We start from the raw sequence: 27659 nt of genomic DNA, 5'->3' as shown, positions 1-27659 counted from the left end.
CATCACATCCTTCGAGATTGCAAAAGGAATTGGATCAAGAGGAGATGCCGACTTCCGTTTATTAGTGGTTGCAATTATATCCTCATTCGAAAAAGTGGGGAAAAGCTGACCAAGAAGAGATTGGGGGTCTGCCAAAGAGGCAGAAATATACTTGTCCATCTTCAGTCAGGAGCAAGCAACTTTGTCCTGGATGTCTAAAAGTTTTTGAACAAGGAGTCGCGTAGACTCTGAGACGGAGTGACCCCATCTTGTGCGGTGGAGCGAGTGGACTAAGAGCTAAATAAATCAAACAGTTCCCTTGGCAAATGAATCGTTGGCTCCACTCTGCCTGTGTCTGTTTAGCTGCACAAATCGCTTTATGATAGAAAACCAAAGCTTTGCGCAATTTCATTTTTATCAGACAGGCAATAGCAAGCCCTGCACTTACGTCTGGCTTGCCTGCGTCTCAGTCTCAAGGACTTTAAGTTATCGTTGAACCAGGGCTCCGAAAGGCGGCCTCTTTTCTGCAAAGCTTCCATGGAGCCAGTCAGTCAGCAGTACTGTTAAGAACCTGAACCATAGTGGACAATGTACACGATTGCTCCTTCACGCAATGTGAATTATTTGAGCAGCAATATCGGCTCCTGGAACCGAGCACCACCTCCGCCTCCAGGAATCTGACTTGGTGGGCGTGATCACCAGAAGCTTGAACTGGTGAACAAGGAACAAGAGAATGGTCAGACCAGGTAACTGGCATCACAGGAGAAACTGAAACTACCACGCCAGGAGCAAAAACCAAATCAAGCGTACTGCCCAACCCATGTGTAGGTTCTGAAACAAGCTGAGAGAAGCCTAGATCAGACACAGCTGCAAGCAACCGAGTCCTGAATGAATCAATTGTTTTATTAACTTTAAGAGTAAAATCACTGACCATCAGCAGTTTAGGATAATTTTGCTGTAATTCACTTATGAGTTCTAGAAAAAGTTCACAGAAAGAAGACTCATGTGCAGGAGGGCGATAAATGATAAGAACATATTGAATAATAGAAGTAGTTATTTAAAAGCAAATTAAAAGTGCTTCCATGTTGTGGCTTTGTCAGTCTACTTTTCCCCATTGTTGCCTGGTCAGTCTACATGCCCCCATTTTGGCATGGTCCGTCTACTTTCCCCCATTGTGGCATGGTCTGTCTACTTTTCCCCATTGCTGGCTAGTCAGTCCACTGTCCACTCATTGTGGCTTGGTCAGTCTACCTTCCACCATTGTGGCATGGTAAGTCTACCTTTCTCCCCTGTGGCATGGTCCGTCCACCGTTGCTCCATTGTGGTTTTGGCAGTCTACCTTCCCCCACTCATTGTGGCATGGTAAGTTTACCTTTCTCCATTGTTGTCTGGTCAGTCCACCATCGCCTCATTGTGACTTTGTCAGTCTACCTTCCCCCACTGTGACATGGTCAGTCTACTTTTCCCCATTGTGGCATGGTTGGTCTACCTTCCTCCATTCTTGCTTGGTCAGTCCACCATCACCCTATTGTGGCTTGATCAGTCTACCTTCCCCCAGTGTGACATGGTCAGTCTACTTTCCGCTATTGTGGTATGGTTAGTGCACCATCACCTAATGTTGGCATGGTCAGTCTACCTTCCCCCATTGCAGCATTTTACAGGCAACGATTGGCCCAACATACAGATACATTTCTTAAAATTCTACAGGTTTCCACTCCTATGTCATCATATTCGTGGGGTTGGCAGGTTAACAAGAACATTGAGAGAGCACAATGTATTTCACTGAAGAAATAGACTACCTGTATCTTTCATGTCATACGCCTCAGTCTCCCAAAATCTCTCGCTTTGTCCCACTGTCTCTCTCTCTCTCTCTCTCTGCACTTTCTTCCTCTCTTTACCTCTCTCTCTTTCTCTGTCTCTGTCTTCCACTCTATGGGCCTCATTACAAGGTTGCTGGTCCAGTAACAACGGTGCCGGTAAGCTACCGGCACCGTTGTTACCGGACCGGCAAACTAAAAAAAAAACATATATTGACTGAGGAAAGGGTATTGCGTTTTTTTAATGATTTAATGTCGAATGAGAGCAGCAGTGACAAAGGCAACTGCGAGGTGGGTACCGGCCTGGTATTTGTAGACAAACATTGTCATTGCACGTATCCTGCACCAATGTCGACATCATACTGAAGGCGCACTGCTTCTTCCAGGAGAGATGAGTTGGGTGTGGATAGGTCCTGCTGCGGATGCTGGGTTCTGGCAGACCTTGTAAAGGACCAGAAGACCAAGCTTCAGGGTCTACAATCGTATTTGTTATGTGTTATTCTTATCAATTGTAAGTGTTCGCGTATACTGTCACATTGCTTTGGTGCTCACAGAAGAAATACATTATTGGTGTTAATCTGACCATGATCGTTTCCAAGAAGGATGGACATTTTGTGACACAAAAGGACGTGTATTCTCAACAAAAGAAGTTATTCAAATATCAATGATTTACTCATACTATCGCTTTTACAAATGTTTCACTGTTCGTCTCTAATGATCACATCAAGTATGTACTAAAGCCATAATAAGAAGGTAACTTGGGTTACAGCGCACAGCACATTATCGAACCTACAATAATGGTAAAACCCATTTTGATTAAAAATAACTGCTCGTATGGACGTTTTGATCGAATTGGGTGTCACCAATTTGATTGAGACCAAATTAACCAAACTTGAGGTAGGGGGGGTCCCCCACTCCTCATGTTCTGTATTTTGGGTTTTCGTGGGTGCGGGGGTGTCCCCGCTTCCATAGCATTGGCAGCAGGGGAAAAAAATTTAAAAAATACATGAACAAAACGGGGCCCTAGCAATTAGGCTGCGGGCAATTCGGCCGCGAACAAATTGCGGCACGAACAAACACCCAGATCCAAATAACCACAGATTTGTATATTTTGAAATATGCCTGATAAAAGGGTTATATGCTTTTATCACAGAGTAATAAGGCACACTGGCCTCGGACCACATTTAATCTTTCATAACACTCACCCCAAACTTGAAGTGTGTGTAACCATGAATCATGTACACTCATTTGGACAGCTTAAACATGTGGATGTGTGCATATAATCGCTGTGACATCTACCACTCCATTGGGACCGTCCTGCTACTCGTATCTTGGGTTTTAGAAGAGGAGTGACTAGGTCTTGGGATAATAATGGCTGTGTTCATTTCCAGTCCCTAAAGCACAGATATCCGTTGAATATTTATTAGCTTTGATAAAACAGATAATTCAGATAGTCGGATAAATAGAATCATCGATGTGAAAGTGCTGGCCATCAAATGACGCTGGCAAAAATGTCATCAGTGGCAGCGTCCCTGTACTCGCTTACATATCTCACCACCATCCATCTCCTCTGCCCCTTACCCACCCCTATAGGTAGAGGGGTGAAATGGAGCAATGTCCACTGAGTTTCTGCAGTCACTGATGAAGCCCAATGAGGCCGAAACATGTCTGGGGATGCTTGTGGTCTCGTGTAGAAGGGATGTGACCTAGCAGTTCGGCTGGATTGCCCCTTTTGGGGAGGACCAAGCCTGGTTTGCATAGGGTCTTTCCCCTTTCTGTAATGGTTTGGCAGGCGAAGAACGATGGTCTGGAGGGTTGCCCAGAGCAATGGAAGAGGTTAGGATTCATTCTACACCCTCCAGCCATCACCTCTTCTGTTTTACTGAGTTTCTGCAAGCAGCAATCGAATGCGGACATAGGGGGTCATTACGACCCTGGCGTTAAGGGTTTAACGGCACCGTAAAAGGTGTTGGCGCCGTTAAACCCTTAACGCCTGATTACGAGGTCCCTTTGCGGGACCCGACCTTAACGGCTGGTTTTACCAGCCGTTAAAGTAGGGTGCTGCAAATGGACCTCAGTGCTAATTACGGTACCGCAATTTGCGGTACTGTACTTAGCGCCTTCCCCAGTCCCATTGAGCCCTATGGGGCGAAAATGGGAATGGCCATGGTGAAATGGGGAAATACCGCCCCGCCAACCTTGGAATGGGGCGGTATTTCCCCATTCCACCATGGCAGACTCGTTACAACACTGGCACCAACCATGGTGCTAATAGCGCCATGGTTTAGCGCTGGGGTTGTAATGAGGGCCATAGTCACCTAATACGAGCGCAAAGGAGAGAGAGAGAGAGAGAGAGAGAGAGAGAGAGAGAGAGAGAGAGAGAGAAAGAGCGAGAGCAGGGTCTGTATGAATTTTGTGAAAAAATGCAGATATTTGTAAATAAAGACAGTGCTGCAAATTGAAAGCTAGAGATGGCAAGAGACGAGGTTCCAGACAGATGTAGAGGGACAAATGGTCAGCAAGAAAAGGAAATTGACTCAGAAATGAGGAATAAACCCTCCAAACAATGAAACGTACTTGAAGACAATTTTCTTAATTTTTTCTTTCACCTCCTGCCTTGTTGAATAGGATTCGAGGGAAAATTCCAGGCGCGGCTTGGAGCTGAACTGCAGGACTCCGACTCGGACCTGAAAAAAGATGGACAGCAAGAAGGATGATGAATGTTTGTCCTGGGAGACGGGTTTTGGTCATTCTGATACTCATGGACATCCCAATCCTTTAGATCCCTGTCCTTGGTGAGGACGGGATGCAAGTCACTTCTGCTTCACACAGGTATGAAGCTCTTACCTGGGGGTTTGAAGTGGGTTTGGCCACTTTATCACCACAGTTTGGACTCCCCTCATTTTCAAAATAGTGGGAAACCTGAGGCACTCACAATGCTCTGGCCTACAACTCTCATCAGCCCTAGCAGGCATAGTCAAAGGTGAGGGATCATTGGAGTTCTCATCGGCCAAAACATCTGGAGGGCTGCAGGTTCCTCACCAGTGGTGTCAATCATTGCTTCATTCTCAGCCTTCGGATATTGCCTATGTCTCAAAGTTTGGCCCATTTCCTAATGTTCAAGAATTGGTTGAACCCATCAATTAGACACAGTGTGACATTGAATAACTACATAATTATCATAGTTTAGACAATTGCTGCCGGATACTCACACTTTAGGTTCATAGGTGATTATTCACAACTGAACTACTTTTAGAGTAAGTCTTTTCATTTTGATGTTGTCCAAATTGTCGATTTGACAAACACAATTTACTTGATGTACTTGATGCCTTACAAATGCACAATAAATAAATAGGTCATGCCTGTGCATTAAAATATACTCAACAGCCAGGGTTGCCAGTATGAGCAGGATATGCAGGAGCTTCAGGTGGGGCATGGGGGCACTCAGATTAAATTGACACATGGGATCACCTGGTCCAGAAAAGTTGCTCAAGGGTGCTAAAACCATCTGGGCTTCTAGGGGAATTAGGACCAGCTGGGTGGTTGGGTGCTTGAGTCTTAGCTTCGTGCTCATGCGCTCCAGTTTCAGTGTGATGCTCCAGACCGCTAGGTCCACTTGTAGGGCCAGTGGTATAGGAACCAGTCAGGTGGTTGTGGCCACTGGACCATATTGGTGGGATCAGTTACACTGAATGCTAGGTTTGTTTTCAGCAGTAGAATGAACACATGAAGTGTTCTGTGTACAGATGCCAGCAAATGGGGCTGAAAAGGCGGGTTGTAGTTGATGCTTCCTGTTCCTAGATGGTTGTTTTGTTAAGCACACTTCCATCATTCATCAACATCTTCTATGTAAATTGTGACAGTCTCCAATTCTTCCACTGACCAAACGCCTTTACCAATTCATTAGTGTCTGGCATAGGTCCTTTCCTCTAAATTCTTGCTGAGCTCCAGCTTGGTCACAGGCAGAAGCAGCTTGTGTGTTCTGATATATACCTCCTCTGGAGACCACTTCCAGTGGCCACCCTGTTTCACTCCCTTAGCACCGACAGCCAGGAGGGCAGCTTTAGTAAATGGGCATCCTTATCTTCCTTCAAAGGGGAAAGGAGTAAAACCGAAGCGGCCAGATCCCAACAACACAACATGTTGGCCTACTTTTATCATCATTAGTGAAACATCACTGAAGTAATGTTTAACTGAAGGCGAGTCACTAACACATAACTTCTCAATTATTTTCCGCAGGTTTGTCTGCTGCTGCTACTGGTATTGTAAGCTGTAATTAACTGTTATGTTTTATATTATGCCAGCCTATGCTATATTGAATACCCAATCCACTTCCAGATAAAGGACAAAAACAACTGAAACCAAATATATCGCGCCCCAAAACCACATGGCTTCCTTGAACTATTTCCCAGTGATATCTCCAGCTGATTTTATTTAGAAGACATACGAACAAAAGCATATTTAAGTGAATGGTGGGGTTGTCCTCCTCTCCCTGCACTACTGACAATTCACTTCCTGTGCCTTAACATTCCTGTTCACCCTGATCCTCTACCCAAGCATGTCCAGAGGCAATTCCAAACTGCACCTCAAATGGATCCTACATGGACAAAGAGTTGGCTGTGGCTGTGAAATGTGCTTGATATTTATACCTATTAGCAGAGCCATAAAGAGTCGAGCATGTGCAACCAATTGCCTGCTTACCAAGTAGACCATCGTCTCCTGGCTGAGATGATGTTGATCATAAACGACTTGCCAGAGCCCTCTTAGACAGAATTGCCTGGGGTGATGGCAGATTTTGCAGCATACACTAGTGATATTCTTGATGCAAGGTTTCAGAGTCTTGGCCTTTGTATTTTTGGGAAAGGGATTATTTTACCCTTTAGCACCTGACAGGTTTTATATTAGTAGAATTGTTGTGGGCCTACCATCATAATTCCTGAGAACCTGTTTGGGTTAACCATGTGTAAATTATCAACATTTAATGTAATAAAATGCCCATACACCATGCATTTAAACTTGCAATACATTCTAATATTCATAAAATAGAGGAATTCCTAAACAATGCTCTCACACTTCATAGTATTGGTGTATATTTATTATTGTGTACGTTACCATCCCCAATGTTAGCAAAACTATATTTCAATACAATCCAAACATCCTACTAGATTGGATTCTTCTGTTACCATCAATATCTTAGCCATTGACTCAGTGTCCCGGTCCAACCATTTCCTCATCCATTGCAATCTCTCCCTGACTAAGCCCCACAAAACCTCAGCTGCAACACTGAGCCCTATACAAGTCTGCAATATTTGTAATTTGAAGCATCAGTATCTAATGCCCTCACTTCTAGCTTTGCTTAGTACCAATACTTGAGCTCAGACCAACTCTGCACACGACCTTGACAACCAATTCCATGCATGCCGGCCTAGGAGCCTCGATCTTGCATGCACAAACAAAATATCACCTGGTTCTCAAAGGAACTAGTCCTCCTACGTAGGAAAAAAGATCCCTAGAACATTTATGCCAAACACACCCCCGCCCCAAACATCTGCATGGCACTCACACAGTGGCTTGAACCTACAAGAAAGCAGTTACCGCATGCAAATCAAAAAGCTATGTATAGGGGTGCCGACCCCTCCGCCCCCCCTCAACTGAGTACAGATAACATGATAGGCAGACTAATGATTCTATTATTGCAGAAATCAAGGTTATAGCACCTTTATTAAAGGTAAAAGGTGCACTGGGCGCTCCAACATCTGGGTTAAAATGACCCAGGAAGTGAAGGGTGCTTTAAATATCACACATATATCGTGAAAATATATTATGAAAAAGAGATACAAAGTGAAAAATGCTTAAATAAATAATTAATGGCTCCCTGAAAGATTAATATGGTAGGTAGACAGAGACATATTTCAAAATGGATACCTAAAGCACAAAATGGTGGCTAGTGTTAAGGACAGGGGTGGAAATCCTGACTCATGCAGATAAGAAATGGTCTTTGGCAGCATCTCGCTGTGAAATAATTAAGTCTGGGATGTTAAATTTGGAACTTGGCAGGAAAAGCAGGCAAGATTGATGATGGAGTTACATAAAGACAAGGGAAATTACCAATTTGAACAGACCAGCGAATTATTTGGCAACATACAATAGAGGCTGTTAATTTCCCCCACAGTATAAGGGGTAATTAAATTGGTAGGACCTCGAGAAGCACATAAGGGATTGACAGTGATGTGATCAAATTGTTTTTGGCAGAACTTGAAGAATGTTGTAATTATGTTCAGCCAGTCTAAAATCTTCTTTTTTTTCTTTTTTTTCTTAGGCTTTATTTCGTTCTAGAATACAGAAAACCTTTTGCCATGGCATTTTACATAAAATTGACAACCGATGCTAGAACTAAGAGAAAAGTTCACTTGACTGGCTAGATCATTGCTTCCAGTTAATTTTGTAAGTCTCTTAGTTTAAAAAAAAATCCAACAGTAATTTCACCAGAGCCAGGGTGAGTGGAATTTTGTTTCCCCTGAGGAGTTCCAGCCACCAGTCCTCTGTTGTCCTCCAACCATAAATCTTTGTAAATTCTGCCATAAGATGTAATCTCTTTTCCTTCATTATTGGGCAGAATAGAACCAACTGCTTTAATGACTCGACTGAGTTCTTTTTCTGGCATAGTCAGTTGGTGTTGGTGGCGTTCTTTTTCCAGAGACTAACTATCTCACCAGTTGGAAATAGATTTAATCTGAATCTTATAAATTTGTCCCTGTAAAATCAGTTTGGAAATAGGTCAAGATACTTTGGCAGCAAATTTAAGTTTCTTACCTCGATGAATGGTTTCCCGTATGATTTTAAACCCTGTCTTTCTTCTTGCGTCGAGATCCAATCTTTTGGATACAGTTTCCATTTGACCTTGTCAGGATTCACCTTTAAAGTTTGATCAGCTTCTCCCATATCTACTACAATGGCTTGACATATCAGTTTCCATTCAATCAGGATCTTTTCACTGTTCTGAATTAGAGCTTCTTTCAAAACTGCTAAGCCTCCTCTCTCTGGTGTATCCAGACATGTTCTATATAAGGCCAATGAACTCCAAGTTACAATGGTCTTCATAGCTGTCAGACCCAAATCCATTCGGAGTGCATGAATGGGAGTACTCTTTGTGACCCGCAGTACTCTTTTCCAGAATAGTCCCTCAATCAGGGACCAATTTTCAGCACGGAAATAAAATACGGTTTCCGAATCGTACGTTTAAATTGGAAGTGCTTTCATTCTGTAGAAGGCAATGAGGGGTCTCTACGAGTATCCGCAATATCTTTTCATAAGCAATCTGCCCTGGCTAGCAAGATTTCTTGCTTTCGATTTCAAGAAATCTAGCCTTGTTGTATCAATTCTGCTTGTATTTAGGCATACCACTAGATATGTAAATGACGACACATGTGGGATCTTCTTGCCTCTTAGTTGCCAAGTGTTGGATTTTTTGCGGTTGTCCCCTGCCTGTTCTCCAAAGGCCATGATCCTCGATTTAGTCGGATTGATTTTTAAACCATTTAGCTCCACGTAATTCTGTATAGCCTCCAGTTCATGCTGCAGCAATACTGTGGTCTGATCCAGCAGAACCACATCATCAGCGTAGAGCAGACATCCTGTTTTTGTTTCTCCAATGTTTGGTGGGAAGCATCTGGTATTGATGAATGCGTCTTCAAAGCCTGAAACAAACAGTTGCGTTAAGAGCACCAGGGACCATGGGTTGCCGCGCCCTCCATCTTTGTTATTGGTGCACTAGCAGCAAGTTGGTGGAAACTTGTAAAAAGGCCCGTGCTTGTGGTGCCTATTGTGTCTATCCAGAGAGAATTGTTATAGTTTCCACTCATTCGGCGCGTGTGCAATTTCTTATGCTGGGATTTACCCCATTGTCTTCTGCTGCGTTTGAAAAATGTAGTTCCACGAGGTTTGTGATTTTCATTTTTTCCAATCTTTTATTGTCTCAAATTCATCAATTGATGGTATAACAGATGGTGCCGACACGTGTTTCGACCTAACAGGTCTTTTTCTAGGCTACCGTTCATAATTCCTAATAACAATGGATTCGATACATATTTGGTGCCAATGTGGTCCCAAGATCGGGCATTCACCATTCGTGATTGGGTGTATATCATGTGACATTTGTGTTTGGACATATTATGTGTGGGTGATTTAATTCCCAGTGATCGTGATATATATATACAGATTCATAGTGATTTGCAGATTGGTTCATACATTTTGCAGTCAAAAACAATTATCAATAGACAGTATTGAGTACATGATAAGGGAGAGAAAAGAAGAGATTTGGTTGGCAATGGTCCTAATTGGTTTAGAGTGTTTGGTAATGATTTGTAATGATTGACTCATTTGCAAGGGGTCTCACCTGGTAGGTAAGATAGAGGGATTGTCCTGGTTCCTGCTTGTTGCAGTTAAGTCAGTTAGTTACTGGGTAGTGGTAATAGCAAGGGCTCAGTCCACCCAGTGCCTGGTTTAGCAGAGGTCAATACCTACGAATAAAGAATTAAGGTAAACTAGTGTGAATATTTAGTGCCCAAGGGCTTAGCTACCAGGAATAGTTAAGAGACATGATTCTGTGGTTCAGTTCATGTGTGGTATCAGTTTCCATTGTGCGGTCCCGACAGTGGGGAAGTGCCCAGTTGGGTTTCAGTTTTCAAGGTGATTATCATAATTAGGGCACTGGTGCCCTGGGACTCTTCCCTCACTGGCCTGGAGCGGCTTCCGTGAGAAGGGTCTCGGTGCTTATTGTGCCGAGGATGCACATAGTATACTTAGTGCTGACCCATATTGTGATGGCCGGGATCTAGATCTGTGCCGTTTTGGGCTTTGTTTGAGTGTGCTCTGACCATGGGAGCGCCGGTGCGTGAATACATATGATATTACGCATAATGCGTTTTTACACAGCGCCTGTTCTATTAATTGCCGGTTAGCCATGGTGTGCAAACAGCGTTTCAGTTGAGTATTAATTAGAAAAGGCATTGGTGCCCGGTGTCCTTTCCTACAAGGTGCCCCAGGAGGTGGCAAGTGTAGGAAAGGTCCCAAGTGCTTTTAGCAGTGTGAGTTTGTATTTTGTCAGGTTGGTGGAGGGAGGTGCCGTGGGTGTCTGGATCTATACCCACCCACTGTCTCTTAGCTAATTGAGAGGTAGCCACTGTGGCTTGACAAGGTTCCCACTGGGTCAGAAGTGACAACAGGGTTACAAATAGGTGGTGATTGAGTTGCGTGGTGCACCTGCATTTAAATCAAAGTGAAGCTAAATTAGGCAAAAGGCTTGGAGCGCGAGCTAGGTGAGCATTTTACCTCTCGTGTTGTATCTTTCTGCCTCCGGGTTCAGGTACAACTGGGGAGTGTAAAGACTTGCATTATATAGTTTATCAAACTAGTGTCCATTGGTCCGTGGCCGGCAACCATATTGGTTGTTGGGCTGTGTCTTCCGATTGGTTGCTAACAGCTCTGAATGGGGCTGTGGCGTCCTGGTGCGCATTGGGCAGAATTGGGCTAAAGGAGCCTAACTATTGATGGGGTTTCCTGTAAGGCAATCATGATATATCCTGTGCTTTGCGACCTGGCAGCATTTTGCCAGTGATTACATATATTTGTAATTACAGTAATCTGATGCAGGCATGTATTTATGGTTCATTCGGTATGTATGGATGCGCATTAAGCGTGGCATTGGTCAGTTTAGTCTTAGTCCTTATGGGTGGTACCGCGTTGGATTATGTGCTGGGCTGCTGTATGGGGACAGTGCCCCCTGTGATAAAATCAAATCAAAGTCATGGGCTGCACCCAAGGGCAGGTGTTCCTGGTTCATTCAGGGTCTCCTAGGGTTGCAGTACTAAGCTGCGCGTTGTCGTATGTCACTGTTGGTTGTGGTATGTCTGCCCTGCCAGGGCCGTGAAGCTGTTCTCATGGTGCCATATTGGCGTCTTGGTGTCAGTTGGGTCACCAAGATTGTACTAGTTTGTCCATGTAGGGGTCCAATGGAAATGTCAGGTAATGGGGGTCCTGGGAGATAGTGCCCAGAAAGGTGGACCAATGTCTGGATTACTACCTTTGCTCTGGTTGTACAGTGGGGTTAGCATAAATCAGGTAACAGTTACATTTTACAAGAAGACAATGAGTCTAGCTTCATTTTGCCGTAGTCTCAGGGCTCGATTTCCTCCTCTGGAGTTTGGCTTGATTGTCTCGAGACCAACACATCTGATATTTTTCTGGTTGTCCATTTGAGGTTTCTCTTGCCAGTGGGTGGCCAGTGGATATCTTGCTTCAGTGGTTTTCAGGGAAGGTAGGTGTTCCCTTATCCTTGTCCTTAGTTCCCGTATAGTGCTGCCTATAATAATAATCCACATATGCATATTATTACATAGATAACAAATTTAGTACGACAGTTGATGACTGAACAATCTTTTTTTCATAAAGATTATCAAAGTGCACTCTATCGGTTGTGGTGGCTTGGGGACACATTGTGCAGGTTCCGCATTTATGGAATCCAGACCCAGTATGTTAGGTCGGCCAGTTCTCACCTGGTCCTGTCTGGGGTTCCATGATTGAGGGACTGAGCATGCTCTTAAGTGTTGGCGCTCTGCAGTAGGTCATTTTCGGTTTCTCTGATATCCAATCCTTTATATCCTGATCTACTCCTAGGATATGCCAATGTCTAGTGCAGGGATCCCCAACGTGTAGCGCGGGAGCAACATGTTGCTCGCGGCACCCTAAATTGTTGCTCGCCAGTTGCTCTGGGCCATTGTGTGGAGGCCTAGAAGGAGGTGCTGAATGGATGAGACCTCCGTAGCACTTTAGTCAGTACAGAGTCCCGGACTGTGCAAGAATGTTGGCCAATGAGCCGCGGTGTTTCCAGCTGGCTTATTTTTATACATGCAAGATTTGTGTTTGGTGCCACCATGCACATAATTTTACAGTAAATGTCCTTACTAGTTATGGTAGTCTCATTGCTAAAACCCTGTCATCCCCAGTTACTTTGCCCAGCTGATAAATGTATTAATGAGTACATTATTTGAACCATGTTTGTGTCATGGAGAAAACTGGCCTATTCCGTTCCTTGGTACAGCTAGTATGAGCATAGTGGACAAGGAAGTGGTATGCATACCCAACTTTCATTTATTAAATAATGTGCATGCACACTTTCTGTACAAGTGAGGTTTGTGTTTGATGCCACCATATTTATCGACAACATTCATTTTGGTGTCACCTGTATTTATATTACATAGTGTCCTAGTGGAAAAATGGTAATCGTTTGATACTGTGCCCATCTGGCACATGGTTAATGGGCAGATACGGTAAATGCATGCCCACATTTTTCATAATCAATTTTCCCTGTATTCCAATCCAATTAAGTTATTGTAAACTTAAGGCAATTTTTTATGCCATTTTGAAACTATAAATCTGACCAGCAGTGTACACACCCCTCATTAAATCATGGTTCAGTTTTCTTTTTGAGATTCTACATTCTGCATCGAGCCATGGTGCATCCCTTTCTATAACCTGGAGCTCCTAAACTTGGGGGCATGGTTTGCCAATAGCTCTGTCCTGGATAGTTTATCCTAAAGACTCAAACAAACTCTCGCTTTCCTTTGTGGCCTCTGAACTGTTCAACAGTTTTAAGAGAATATCTTTATTGCTTGTGAATTAGTAATTCTTTCCAATGCCTCCTTTTCGAGCGTAGGCATCGCCAACCAGCCGCTCTGGCTGTCAGATATCTTCTTCGTGGTGCCTACTCTGGCCATTGGAAAATGAACTCCAGAGGATTGTGTTTACTCTTTGTTCAATAAGAAATGTAACATTTCATAACATTCCTGAAGAAAGAAAACATCCACAATACAGTCATCAATGACTGTGGAACAGTATTGCTGATCTCGTATGCTTAGGAATGCACCATTTGCCATTAAAGATCCCATAAATTCCTAGGCAAAATCTCAGTAGATCTGAAAAATCAGTGCCCCGTTTGTGGCCCTTTTTACTGTCCATACATTTGCACTAATATTTTGCTCAGGAACCTGAAACCCCTGGTAATGTTTACTTACTCCTACTCTATTTTTGAACAGCTGAACTGGTCCTATATGTCTAAAAATGTACTACTGACCACTCAATCTCCTCAACATTTCTTGGAAATCACTAAACGTCAAATTAAGTTAAAGGCCTTCCACATTTCCTTGACTAGAATAACACGTGGTCTAGATAACTATTAAGTACTGCAAATTAAATGTTCTATACACAGTTTTAACTTTGTTACATTTCTAATTTGTGTTGCAAACAATTTGTCCGCCAACTGTGCGCCGATATGTTCCGTCGAAAAATTGATGTTGCTCACCATTTAATTTGATATGCCAATTTTGCTCATTGCACACAAAAGGTTGGGGACCCCTGGTCTAGTGAGTATCTTCTGAATCTTTGAGCTATCCCTGTTGTATTTTGTTATAAATCGGATGTCATTCACCGGTTCTGTGGCGTTCCCTCTTTGTTCTGTCTGTAACAGGTCATTCCTGGGGATCGTTGATACTTGATCAATGGCCTGTGAGATGTTGGATGACTTGTATCCTCTTTGCAGGAATCTGTCGCGGAGTAATTCACACTCTTCTTTGTAGGAGTAATTTGTGCTGCAGTTTCTTCTAGCCCTAATTGTGTCCTGGATCTTGTTAGTCTTAGGATGCCTTCTCTCTCGGCAGTGCAGTTTTTTAATCCCGCCCCTGCTTCTTCTGTATTTGGCCTTGCTACTCCCGTATTTGTTTCTAAGGGGTCCTTGAACCTCACCTGTTTGGTATTGGCGGGTTGGTTTCCCTTTCTGTATTTCCTTATTTGGTCTAAAAAAAACGTATCCTCGTTGGACGCTTGCATATACAACTTCTGGCTCCATAGATTCACCAGGTTCATCCTGTTGGTTGGGTGCCTCCTCAGTTGCGTTGTCCTGATTACTTGTTTGGGGCCGTTCCGTGCTTTCATATTCACTGTCAACATCAGAGCTCTGAGGTGAGCTGTTGTCACAACGCGGCCCTGGACGCTGTGGAAAAGATGGAGGCTCTCATAGGTCATTCCGCAGGTACTTACCGCACTAGTCTTTTTGTTGCTGTTCCTTTATAAGGAGGCCATGCCCCCTAAACCTCGCGTTGCAACTCGCATTGTCAGTCTTTTGCTTTCAACCGCATAGCAGTGCCTACTCCTCGAAGTGTCCTTTGGACCTTTTGCTCTCTGCATTTCTCCCCGTAGTACTATTTTTTCCTCCCAGTCTCTTGGCCTCGGTTTCTTTCTTTCCCAGCCTCTGATTCCGGTTTCACGGAGCCGACTTCGCTATCTATTTCTTTCTTCCTTTGTGCCTATCTGTTTTTCAGGATTTTGTTAGTGCTTCCCTTTCGCTTCGTTGCCCTTGCTTGCCGCGGGCATCTTGCTCGTAGTTCGGTTCCTTTTCCTTCGTTTGTTTACTTTCGCTCTTCTGCTCTTTCGCTCTCTCGCTCGCTCTCCTGCTCTCTCGCTCTCTCTCTCTCTGCCTGCTCTCTCGCAGTCTCTCTCGCTCGTCTGCTCCTTCGCTCCTTCTCTCACCCGCCTACTCTTCAGCAGTCTCTCTCGCTCGCCTGCCCTCTCGCTCCCCCTCACCCCTTTTTCTCTCTCTCGCTCCCTCTCTCTCTCTCTCTTTCTCTCTTTCATTCTCGCACGCTCTACTTACCTCCCTTTCGTTCCGTTCTCATTCTTCCTTTTACTCGTTTCTCTGCTTGTCTCCTGCCTTATAAGCCTTTCTTCCCAGTGTTTCCGTGTCTGAGTAGACCTTGTTAGGCTGGCACTCCAACTCTTCTCAATACTCTCTAATCCAAGGATTTTGGAACACCCCTCCTCTTGCTTCTACTGAGAATTCCACTACGCATCTCAGTATCAACGTGTTGTTTGGACTTGTTTCTTTTGGACTTGTGACCTGGCCTCCAGTATCACCAATCTATCAGCCTCTTCCACACCTGGCTCAGTTCAGCCTTCAATCCTACGCCCTACCAGGTTTTTTTCTGCCTCAATAGGCTTTTTCCCTGTTGAAAGGAACTGGCTCCCCTGGATTCCCCTGACTGCCTGTTCATACCACAGTCAAGGTAGCCTCAAGTGGAGACCGTCCCTATCGCTACGAGCGCAAGAAGGGGAAAAAAGGCTCTAAGACAGACGAAGAACAAGAAGAGACCAAGAAGGACAGAAGGAGAAGACAGAAGACATCTCCCCAGGAAGATTCCTCTAAGGACTCAGGTGAGGAGACACAGGGGGTGTTAGCTTCCGATTCTGACAGCTGTTGGGAGTACTTTCCCTTGAGGATGGTCTATAGTGTTCGTCATATTTTGGTTGAAAGGTGAAAATCCTGTTCTCTCTGTAGTCCTTGTCATCTCTTGCAAATTTGCGGCATTTTCTAATCTTGACTTCATCCTGATGGTTTTTCAAAATATCATACATGATTTTAAAGTTTTTGTCCTTGGAGAGCACTGGTGTTTTATGAGCCTCTATTTCTTCTTTTAGTGTGTCAATGTCTATGGTAATCCTCTTGTGTTCTCTGTCAGCGTGCTCCATCAGTAGCTCGAGCATAATTTTTGAGCCATTCATCAGATTCTCTTCCCATAGGCCTGCTAAATCAGCATCCTCTGGATTCCTGAAGTCAGGAAAGATTATAATTCTCAGTCCACAGGGTATTTTATCTTGTTTGAGATATGTTTCCAGGGTGAATTTCTCCCAAAACTTGTTGATTTCCCTTATACATAGTCTTTCTAGTCTGATAAATGTGTACCGCAGTGTTTCCACTTGTTCAGATGGTGTTGCTGTTGGTTGTTCTGTTGGACCTCTGGGGATAAAGAGGGTTTTGATATCCTCATTTCTTGATAGTAGGTAGTCAGCCATTCTTTGGTTCATTGGGTTTGTTGGGTAGGCTGCGGTTGCCGTGTTCCTTGGTTTGAGGACAGTTTAACAGTTGCGTTAAGAGCACCAGGGACCATGGGTTGCCGCGCCCTTCATCTTTGTTATCAGTGCACTAGCAGCCAGTTGGTGGAAACTTGTAAAAAGGCCCGTGCTCGTGGTGCCTATTGTGTGTATCCAGAGAGAATTGTTATAGTTTCCACTCATTCGGCGCGTGGGCAATTTCTTATGCTGGGATTTACCCCATTGTCTTTTGCTGCGTTTGAAAAATGTAGCTCCACAAGGTTTGTGATTTTCATTTTTTCCAATCTTTTATTGTCTCTAATTCATCAATTGATGATATAACAGGTGGTGCTGACACATGTTTCGACCTAACAGGCACCCCCTGTTATATCATCACACAATAACAATTCTACACAATAATTGCTAGACTCATTAAAGGTTTATTTCAGGCACACTTTAGGGGGCTAGTCACTGACTTAGTCTGTTCTTAAACGCCTCAACTCAGCCTTTCATCATTCTGAGGTCAATAAATGAGTACCAACACAGGTTGCGTGATATTGGGTGTACATTTTTTCTATATAAAGTGCTTAAGCGTAAGTGCTATATAATAACACATCATTATCATTTGGTCATGGACGTCTGCTTGCATTCACAGTAATTTGGTAATATGGGCCTATGCACACTGATCTTAACAATACATATGGCAATCCATTCTTGTATGAAATGTACATCACATTATAGTGATATCGTAACCATTTTTTTCGTAGTGTACAATGCTATGTGATGCCACTTCCTGGTTTGTCAACGGGTAAAATGTTGTGTTCCATCGCTTCGCACGATATTACTGTGGGGTGGGGTCAAATGACATCACTTCCTGTGATGTCACCAGGGGTCAAGGGTCGTGTAATGTCACTTCCGCTACCCCTGGCATTTTGGTGAAATGATGTCCCTGACCGAAAGCACCCTGGAGGAGCTGTCGGATACCAGTGAATGACAGGGAGGGAAAGTCACGCCGGGGCACTCCAGGGCCTGGGTTGAGGCACAAGGAGATGCCGATCAGATAACCGCTTAAGCTAAACAGGGCTGGGAGACCGAAGGAATGATTTGTGAAAACCAAGCGAGCTGCAAAAGAATTTCATGCATTATCGAATACCGAACTAAAGGAAAGTTACATAAAGGACATGAAATTTCGAATACAATGAAAGCAAGTTAAAACCATTAATAAACAATGTGACAGTGTGAACCAAATGAAAGGCACTAACAAGGGTTTAGGAGAGCAAGTGATAAGCCCTACTTTGAAGTGTGAAAGCAAGGTGGGGACAGGGAAAATACCACACAAAGTGAATGGTGTAAAAATCATGCTGTGGCAGAGACAAGAAAACTGCCAAGGAAAAAACAGACTGCAAGTGGACAATTGACACAGGTTCAAAGAGAGAGCATGTGTTGGCAAGAAAGTCTAACAAGAATAAGTGAATATAACAAAATGCCAAGGGTTATTGGTTGCCTGGCCTATTGTGGGTGGACCGTGTGGTCCAACAACTGCGTGCGCTTAGAGTGAGTAACCCCTACTTGGAGTGAATCAAGGAAAGCTTAGATACTGAAGCTGTTGCACCTGTCAAGTGTTAAAGTAAGTCAAGAAAAGAGAAAGCTGAGTTAACAATTGAAAAGCCGGAAAGGTTGCAAAGTTGGTTTTGAATACTTATTGAAAGCAAGAGAACTGACTGTGATTTTGAAGCTAAATGAACTGCCAACTTGGGGAAGGGAACCCTGAGTGCTTTTGTGTGTAATTGTTTTGAACTTGGGAAAGGGGCTATACCACAATCCAAGGAGCAGGAAGAAGCTCAGAAATGTATTTTGAACACTGTTTCTTTGGTTGCTGACATCCCTGTACATTGGATAGCATTAGTTGTGATGGCCTGTATAGGTTTTGGACACAGAGACTATCCTTAGTTTCTTTAGGGGGAGAAATCCCGCCTTACCATAGGGCACATTAGGCCTTACTCCATCCTGACAAATATGAAATAAAATCCTTGGTTTTAGAAAAAATGAATCTGTTGTCTTTGTCTTTTCATGATGCCTTCACGCTATGCACTGTACTAAACACTGTGATACCCTTGGGTGTGGACGTTACAAAAATGTTAAAAAATAAAAAGAAATATACAAAATTGTCCTCCTTTCACGTCTAAAATTGTAAGGCCTCACAGCCAATCATCAATGTGCACAGCCGTCTAAAGTAGGTCACAGTACAACTAAAACATTGACGAACCTTTGTGCTTTTTTCCAAGTGAGCCAGTGTTGATCAAAAGCCCATAGCTAGAAAACAGCACGTCCACTCTTTCTATCTTTTGCACCTTCTTCTTCCCCAACGTTCTTATAATTCCTTGCTTTTTCACTCTTTTTGTTTTTCCTTCTGATTTTTTGCTCTATATTTCTTTTGATCTTTCTTTCACGTGTTTAACTCTGACTTTCAATGGCTTTTACATTCTTTCCCGCTTACTCTTGTTGAATTTTTTTGCTTTGATTTACTTTTTTATTCCTTTTCACCAATTATGTTGCTCTTTCATCCTTCTTGCGCTCTTTTGATATTTTGCTCTTTCTTCACTTTCATTCGTGTGCTCTTTCACTGGCTGCTCCTTTGTGCTCCTTATCGCTTTCTTGTACTCTTTCTTTCATGATTTCCCTCTAAATTTTAATTCCTGTTACTTTCTTTCACTCGTTCATTTGCTCTCTTTTGCTTTTTATTTTGCTCTTTCTTTCACCTTTTCCTTTGAATTAATGATGATCTAACTTGTGTTGCCTGTAATGTAAAGGGATGTTTCATTGGTCTTTTGGAGCGCCTTCAACAGTGATGATAACATGCTTTGAACAAATAGCTTGATTGCTGCCCCTTTAACTATGTAAATGACACAAAATAAAGAGCAACTTTTCCACCCGTAATTTCCCTGGAGAGCGTTTGTGGTAAAGGTTGCTTTATCAGAGAGTCAACATTACTACAAAACAATAGAGACAACAAGTGTCTCACAACTGGGGAGGGACGTAAAGGGGTCTAATAACCAATAAGAAAGGAGTGCGTTACTGTGCTAACCGCTGTGCTATGGAATAGGGTCCCTGTTTCAGTGAAAGGAGGATAGCGCAGGGGCAACGTGCTGGTCTTGGCAGCAAGACCACGTAGAGCAACAGGGGTTTGAATCCCGGATCCGCGCTTAGAAACCTAACTCAGGTACGTCATTAGGCGTGTTATAAAAAACAATAACATTTAAATAAATATCAAGGTAAATATAGCACAGGTTCTGCAGTATACAACTTTCTTCCAGTTGTCATCTGTGGATTTGTCCATTGACAATGCTTAATCCAAGGGAGACCAAATCTTGCTCTGGTACCTACATATCATACTCAGAGCAGCCATGTTTAAGCCCTTCTTGGTCATCAGTATCCCTCTAATCATCCACCCCATCAGTTAATTGTTCTCTATATAGAAACCAAGGTTGTAACATTAGTGTGCAATGTTTGATAGAGAACAACCACAAACATTGTGCAAATGCTTAAAGTACTACTCATACAGTAGATTAATAACATAGCAATTTGTTCAAAGTCCCCGACCCAATCACCATTGCGCAATCTCTAACGTAACAAATAAAACATCACCATCAGGCTCGGGAGCTGACCGAATAGGGGCATTTCACAAAACAAACAACAATATCCAAATATTCATTGATAATAAAAAGAGTGAAAGAAAGTTCGAACACAAGAAAGTGAGGAGGAATTAAAGAAAGATTGGGTAAAAGAAGAAGAGAAAGAAAAGATAGGGAAAGAAAGAGTAAAAAAAAAAAAGTGTGAAAGAACGAGAAAAGGAAGTGGTGGGAACCAGCTAAAGCAGCAGTCATCCCAACAGCAAAGGTGAGACAGGGTTAGCCTGATGGGCACACCCACTCTTCGCCTCTTTTGAAAGCTCAGACCAAGGGTGGGCCATATCTTCAAGGTGGCATGAGATGATAAGAGGAGCAACCCAAGCAGCTTAAGGTCAATATCCAATCAGGAGTCTATAAAAATAAGAACTTTATTAAAGTCGAAACAGGCACAGCCCAAAAGATATGCCTCCTTCACCTCTTTGGTGATGTGATCTGAGGGCAGGCTATACTCTTCAGGAGGGATGCAAACTAGCACAGAAACAGTCAAAATAACAAAAGTACTCTGGTAAAATAAAAGGAACACCCAGCCACATTTCTATAAAAATAGGAGACTTTAATTAAACAAAAAATCCAAACATACATCAAAACGGTATAACCCACCCCTGTAACAAAACGTTTTGTGTTGGGTGTTCCAAATGGATCACAAACGTTGAGACAATTTGCTTGAGACGGTCCAGCGATGCTGTGTGGCCCTGTATCAGTGATCATCTGGAAATCTGGGTGAAGAACAGACAAGTGATATTGATCGAGTCTGTGTCTTGAATTGGTTGGATCGGCTCCAAAAGGTCCAACAATGTGATGCAGATCCTCCAGTGTTGATTGGATCAAAAACAGCTGGAGTTCAGGTAGAAGATGGGTGGAGTCAGTGGCTCAACAGTGGATCAAAAAGCGGGGAAATGTCAAAAGGCAGCTCTGGGTTCTTGCGGCAGCTCAAAAAGCATCTGAAGCAGTCGAGCCAGATCAAAAATTGATTAAAGGGTTGGGTCCTTTGTTCTTCACTTCCCAACCACGAAGGGTTCGAGAGAGCCCTTGCAGGGTTGGTCGACATCAGTGAGCAGTTCCTGGGTACAAGCTTGCAGTAGGTCTTGTGGAGCTAGTAAGCCACTGAAAGTGTTCCTTTGGGATGGCTGAGGGAAAAGGACTGCTCTTTTCCTTGATGCCTTTATCTTTACCTCTATGGAAGAGAATTTTAGAGCAGACTGTACCCCAACAAAGTTCCAGGTGAAATCCTTCTACTTCAGTAGTCCAAAGACGGTTCAGCAGAGGGGGTGGTCTCATTCCCTAAACAGGCAATCTGCTACATGGGATTGCACCCCTTCTAGCCTTCTATAATGGCTCCACTCTTAGCTGCTGTTTCAGAGTCTCTTGCCCGGTGATGTCATACCCAAAGTAGTTTATCTGCAGAAGTGGGGCGAAGGTACATGAAGTGTGAGAGTCTTGGTAGAATCCAAGATTGTGGGACCATCTGTGGACTGGTCCTTCTCTTCTGAAGACTCTAAATTCATCCTCTTTGCTGTCTGCACTAGATCAAAAAGCCTCTGTTCATTAACGCCCTGGTGTGAGCTCACCCCATTGTTCTTGCAGGGCTCGCCCTTGAAGCAGAGCATACCAGCTAAAGATTTCCTGTCTACTGTACGAGGTGACGAGGCTTCCCGTAGAGACGAATCGGGGGTTTCCTAGACTGTGCAGAAAATGTTATTTTGTGTGTATGGGGAATTGTCATCTGGCAAGGGTGTAGAAGCCCTGGTTGTTTTGATTTTTATTACATTAATAAAATGATGCAGGTAATTCCATCGCAGAAAGGCAAATCTGCTAATCAAATTCCCCTCTCATTAGCTCCATGCCAAAAGCCTAGTGCACACCTGTGCCAGGTCATTTCAGCACAGGTGCTGCATTTAAGATATGCACCCTTGTTACCACACTACATAACTATGAGAGTTGTTGTCCTGGTGGCAGTTGTAAACATTAAATATAAGCCATACCTGAGTATGAAGCATGGTGGCTAGAATCTCTCACAAATATCCAAGCCGCATTAATTTGATATCACACATGTGTCATCCCTGTGAGCCCAGCCAGGCTGTCTCTGATGCTCCCATCAAGCCTGTAGACCCAGGGGTTTTCTCGCTTTGATCCTTTGTGAAGGCAGGTAACACCCTACACAGTGAGACAGCCACTCCACAGGAAACTGTCCAGGGAACAATCATATAATAGAACACCCTTCACAAAAGGACTAGCCTCACACCAGGGTGCTGCATACCAAAAGGGCCTCTGGCACTATCTACAAGGGAGGGGGTCAGGGTTAGTGCAGAAAGAGGGAGCACAGACCAGCTGAAGGAAGGTTACACTATCTTTTTTCCTTTGTTGCCTCTATTCCTTCATGCCCCCTCCACTTACTTTAACACAAAGCACTTTGGGAGTGAAGTCACAAGGCAAAGTCCACTTGTTCCAGGGACAGGGATTGGACGATTGATGCAGGTTTGCTTTTTTCGAATCACTTGTTGACTTTTTCCTTTGTAGGAATGAGTCTCCCACTCCTTTGATTCATCCCTCGACTTCAGCCTTGCCGAAGAATTCTTTGGACCCTGTTGGGAGAGCAGTCCTTTCCACAGTCCTCCAGTTGTAGGATGAAGACAGGTATTCCAAGGCACAGGTGAGCACTGCTGCCTAACGATCCCCAGGACACATTAGGGGTGGCCTTCTGCTGCTGGAGCAAGACCTGCCTCTCTACCAGCCAGACGGGTACCCAGGACCTCACTGTATTGAAGTACCCCTGCAGGTGTGTACCAGCCTCCTCTGTGTTTGAGAGCCAGAGGGAAAGGCCTAGTATTGCTCCTGAGACTCAGGAGTGGGACTCACCGTCAAACTGCTGTGAGCTGTGATAAGAGCATGTTCGTCCCCATTCGAACAAACAGGACCCACTGAGATGCCTTTGGCACTCACTGAGCTTCAAACCACAGTGCCACACATCTGAACAAATTCAACACCACACCTCGCAGCTGGAGTACGCCATTGCGTCAGCTCGAACAAAGAAGCATTTTTGCACCTGCACAGCTTGAACCGTTCTTTGTGCCTCCAGCTTCTTCTTCGCTTATGACCGAACACATCAAGGTGTTAGTTCCCGAACTGTGCCTTTCAAACACTGCATTGAACAAACTTGTCTGTGCATCTTGACATCAGCATGTCTGCCGTCAAACTTCGACAGAACAGAACCTGGCGATCTCCATAATCCGCATCACTCCAGCATCACTTCAAACTGCAGCAACCTTTTGTTTGAACCAAATTGGACATCTGTTTATTTATTTTTGCATTTATTTACAGCACCCCTTAACGTAGGTATCTAGGCGCTAGTTTCATTGCAGGTTATTTATAACATGCTCGTTTTTTTATTTTAATTTTCTTTTTTTCCCAAGCGCGGGTCCGGGATTCGAACCTGTGTTTGCTTAGCGTGGTCTTGCGTCCACAGAGCTATCCTCCCGTCCCTGTTTGCTGTCGGTACAATTGTGACTGTTGCATCTGAACCCAAATCAAATTGCTAACACAGCAAAGGGAAGCCTGGTTCACAGTTGTTGAACCACCATGACACTGTAAGGGTATTATTGCCTGATAACTGCCCCATATCCATTTTTGTGCCCTAGATACTGGCTATGTCACTTTAATCCAGTTTGCTGCAATAAGAAACCATTTTCAAAGAACATAGTGTTTTTTATCTGTCTGTGTCCCCCTGTCTCATTATCCAGAGTGCCACATCTTGACATCTTTGCATATTCTATATTCGTTCTACAGGGGCAGGTTTTTGTAGTGTTTTCCATTTAGTTTTGTTTTTATTAAGACATATGGTTTATTACAAACCTTTGTCACAGCTTTATCACTTACACTCATGTCATTTTTCAATCTTATCCTGTTCCACCATATCTGCAAAAGACTTCATTAATGTTTTCACCGACTAAAAATACAGCAGTCTATACCAACTGTCAGTTAGGTGCGCTATCTTCAGAAAGCAAATAACACTTAAATACCTCGCTTAAAAATGTCATCAATGCAAAAATAAAAGGAACGTTTTCACCCAGTGAAAACACATTCCACCAGTTTTCTGCACTGTATGATTGTCTCATGTTCACAATTTCTCCCAGATATCGGGTTCTTAAATCTGTTAGCCCCGTACAGAACAACGCGAAGGGTTTTAAAATGTCCACTGGCTCTTTGCCACAAAATCTAACACTCAAGTCATTGTTCATTTGGTTATAAATAACCAAATGTTGTTTTCGATGGCTACAGACTTAGACGAAACTTCATAAACCTGTATCTAGAAAGAGAGCAGGGAAATCTAAGCAGATATCTCGGAAGATCCCCTTAAGTTCGCGTTTCTTTTTCTGCACTCATTTGTAGCCGAGTTTGTTTTTAGCTTCTACTGTTTGAATCCAGTCATGTTGCCATATTTTCCTTTTGACATATTCTGGGTTTGCTTTAAGCATTTTGGAGTTGGTTCCAAGATCCTCCAAAATACTTAAACAGCGCTTATTCTATTGATCAATTGTGTCCGATTTCTCCATTGAACTTCTAACCTCAGAATCTGATATGAGGAAGCAGATTCGTCAGAGATGCATTTTCTGAAGAGGGCGAGAGATCTCCAAACAGTTCTCTCATACAGGGATGTCAAACTAAGGTCATATCGAATTATGGAGGTAAGTGTTCCTCTCAGAAGTCTCAAGATCTTTCTCCAAAATATACCCTCTAAACGGGGCCATATAGCTGCCGCAGTACAAAAAAAGCTTCGGCCTCATACGTAAGGGTTGCAACCACTCGAGTCATAGAAAGTCAAAATTGGAGTGAGTGAAAACTTTCCATATTTTTGTGAATTAGGAGCCCTTGAGCAATAACATGCTTAGCTTTTATTTTCAGTTCCAGCTGCCGTGGAACATCATTCATACTTGCACTCGTACATGTCCCCAGATAGTTGATCGATGTTAGCTTAATTCGTTTTTCTTTTCCAAGATACCATTTAAAACATTTCTTTTTTCCTCCTCTCCTCGTGCCCAAAGTCAAGATGTTAGTCTTCATGGTGTTTATTTGCAACCCATTTTTTATCTTGTATTCTTGAAGATCAAAGAGGCACCTTTGGAGTCCAATCAGGGTCCGATCGTTCAGAACTAGGTCATTGTTTATTATTGCAGATGGTGTATTTAATTGAAGCATATATATATATATATATATATATATTGATAGAACCTTGATTGGACACTCCCTTTATTTTGAACTGTTGTACTTTGATGTTTGGGTTGCTACTGAATTACATTCACATCCCACTTGAGAATATAGCTTTCCCTCTGCCCACAATACCACAAAAGGCATAGGTGTTTTATCTCTTCACTCTGCCGGTTTTACCTTTATGAATGGGTTCACTCTTTGTTTGTAGAAATGTGAGGGCTGAGCAGGCACTTTAGCCTCTTTTCACCCTTATAATCCTGCAGGGCAGACGTCCATTCGTCACAGTGTGAAACCCAGTTCCCAGATGCTGTTACACAAAAGGCTCTGTCAGTGAATGAGTCACCAGCAACATGAATATGACACTAATTGGTTTTGGCCAGTATAATTGTAGATTCCCAGAGGCCTCCATATCAAAACTAGACGCTGCTTATATTTAGAGTTGCATCTGTCACCAGGCTATGGAAGCACAAACTTCTAGAATGTAGGATCAGGATGGGCCACAGTTAAAGACAGACCCTGACTGCTGGAACCGTGGGTTCCATCAGGTTTTGGGCATGAATGCCCATGTCGCTTTGTAACTGCCATGTTTTTGCAAACTACAAGGCAGCTGCTGGGAGGGTGCAGCAGTCAGGCTCAGCAGAGGTCCATGTTTGCAGTATACTTTTCCGGATGGAGCATTACGGAAGAAGGATCCGATTAGCAGATTGCATTCCTTGAGAGAGATTTCCTGGTATCGTGTTAAATGATGGGCCTATTCCAGCCTCATACGGCACATTCTGACACATGCACAAGGAGCACAGAGAGAGGCTGAGAGAGAGGGAGAGAAACGGAAACAGCGCAAATAGAAGGAGAGAGGGGTGCAGTGACATAAAGGGAGAGAAGGGAAGAGGCTGAACGAGGCAGAGGATTGAGAGGGAGAAAATCTCAAAAGAAAAAGTGAAAGAGATGGAAAGAGGGAGTGAGGCTGACAGAAGGAGAAAGAAAGGGAGGCAGAGGATTGAATGAGAAAAGAAGCTCAAAACGAAAAATGATAAAGATAGAAAGAAGGAGGCAGACAAAGGGAGAAAGAGAAAGGGAGGCAGATAAAGGAGTGAGAAGCTCAAAAGGAAAAGCGAAACGATAGAAAGAGGGAGCGGCAGGGAGGTGAACAGAAGGAGAAAGAGGACGTCAGACAAATCGAGGAAAAGGGAAAGAAAGCGAGGAAGAAAGGAAGCTAGAGTGGGGCAGGGAAAATGAGAGAAGCCTTTGAGTGAGCTGGGGCGGGGGGGGCAGGATCCCACAGGACGCTGGGCCCCTCTGCCAGGCGTGGCAGAGCTTGCAGGTTAGAGTTACGGGGGGCTGCATTTAACCCCTGCGAAATGTCAGGCCCTCCAAATAATTGCTGGCTTGCATGAAACGCCAATCCCTCAAACGTTCAGAAAGATGGGATGGGACACTCTTTGGGTTGTTTCCGCTCCGATCCCCCCCGTGTGTGATCTCAGAAGGAAGACACCCGACCCGTCAATGTAATAACACAGGTGACGCGCTGCCCATCCTCATCCGTCATCAGCAGGAAACCACAGGCGGCGTCCAGTGCACGCCTGGAAGCAGCAGAGACGCCCACCTCTTTCAGGCCCCGCTCTGGAACCACCACTTCCTACGACGTCTGGAAAAACACTATAATTATGGCAATTTTGCAAAATCGCAGCATGATCACGGAACACCCCGTCGACAAACACACATAAACCCACCACGTTGTTTTTGGTAGTCTGCCACGTTTCCAACAAGGAATAATTTCAATCCCGTTATCAATATTTTCGGGATATTTTATTTATATCGCGCTCGTACACGTGTGTTTCAGTGGAGACAGGAAAGTATTGCAATGGTGAGGACGGGAGATAATTGGAGAGGAGTCATTAGGTGTGGAGGAGAGAAGATAGAGGAGGAAAGGAGAGGATTACAGAGGTGCAAAGGAAAGCAGTGGAGAGGAGAGTGATGGGGTGACCAGGACAGAACTGAAGAGTAGTAGTGAGGAGCAGAGAAAAGGAGTGGTGAATTGCAGAAAGGGGCA

General features: G+C 43.7%; 1 protein-coding gene across 2 annotated transcripts in view; it reads right to left on the bottom strand.

Annotated features, from left to right (window-relative positions):
• Positions 1-27659, bottom strand: part of VWA2 (von Willebrand factor A domain containing 2) — a 417877-nt gene that overhangs the window by 178783 nt on the left and 211435 nt on the right. For both annotated transcript variants that reach the window (XM_069611869.1, XM_069611870.1), the window contains one exon: positions 4374-4483. In XM_069611869.1, coding sequence (XP_069467970.1) covers positions 4374-4483 — 110 coding nt within the window. The remainder of the gene's footprint in view (positions 1-4373; positions 4484-27659) is intronic.

Source organism: Ambystoma mexicanum, chromosome 8, assembly GCF_040938575.1.
Source record: "Ambystoma mexicanum isolate Mex_15411 chromosome 8, UKY_AmexF1_1, whole genome shotgun sequence".
NCBI lineage: Eukaryota > Metazoa > Chordata > Amphibia > Caudata > Ambystomatidae > Ambystoma > Ambystoma mexicanum.
Note: the sequence above shows the minus strand (reverse complement) of the source record. Positions and strands in the feature narration are given on the sequence as shown.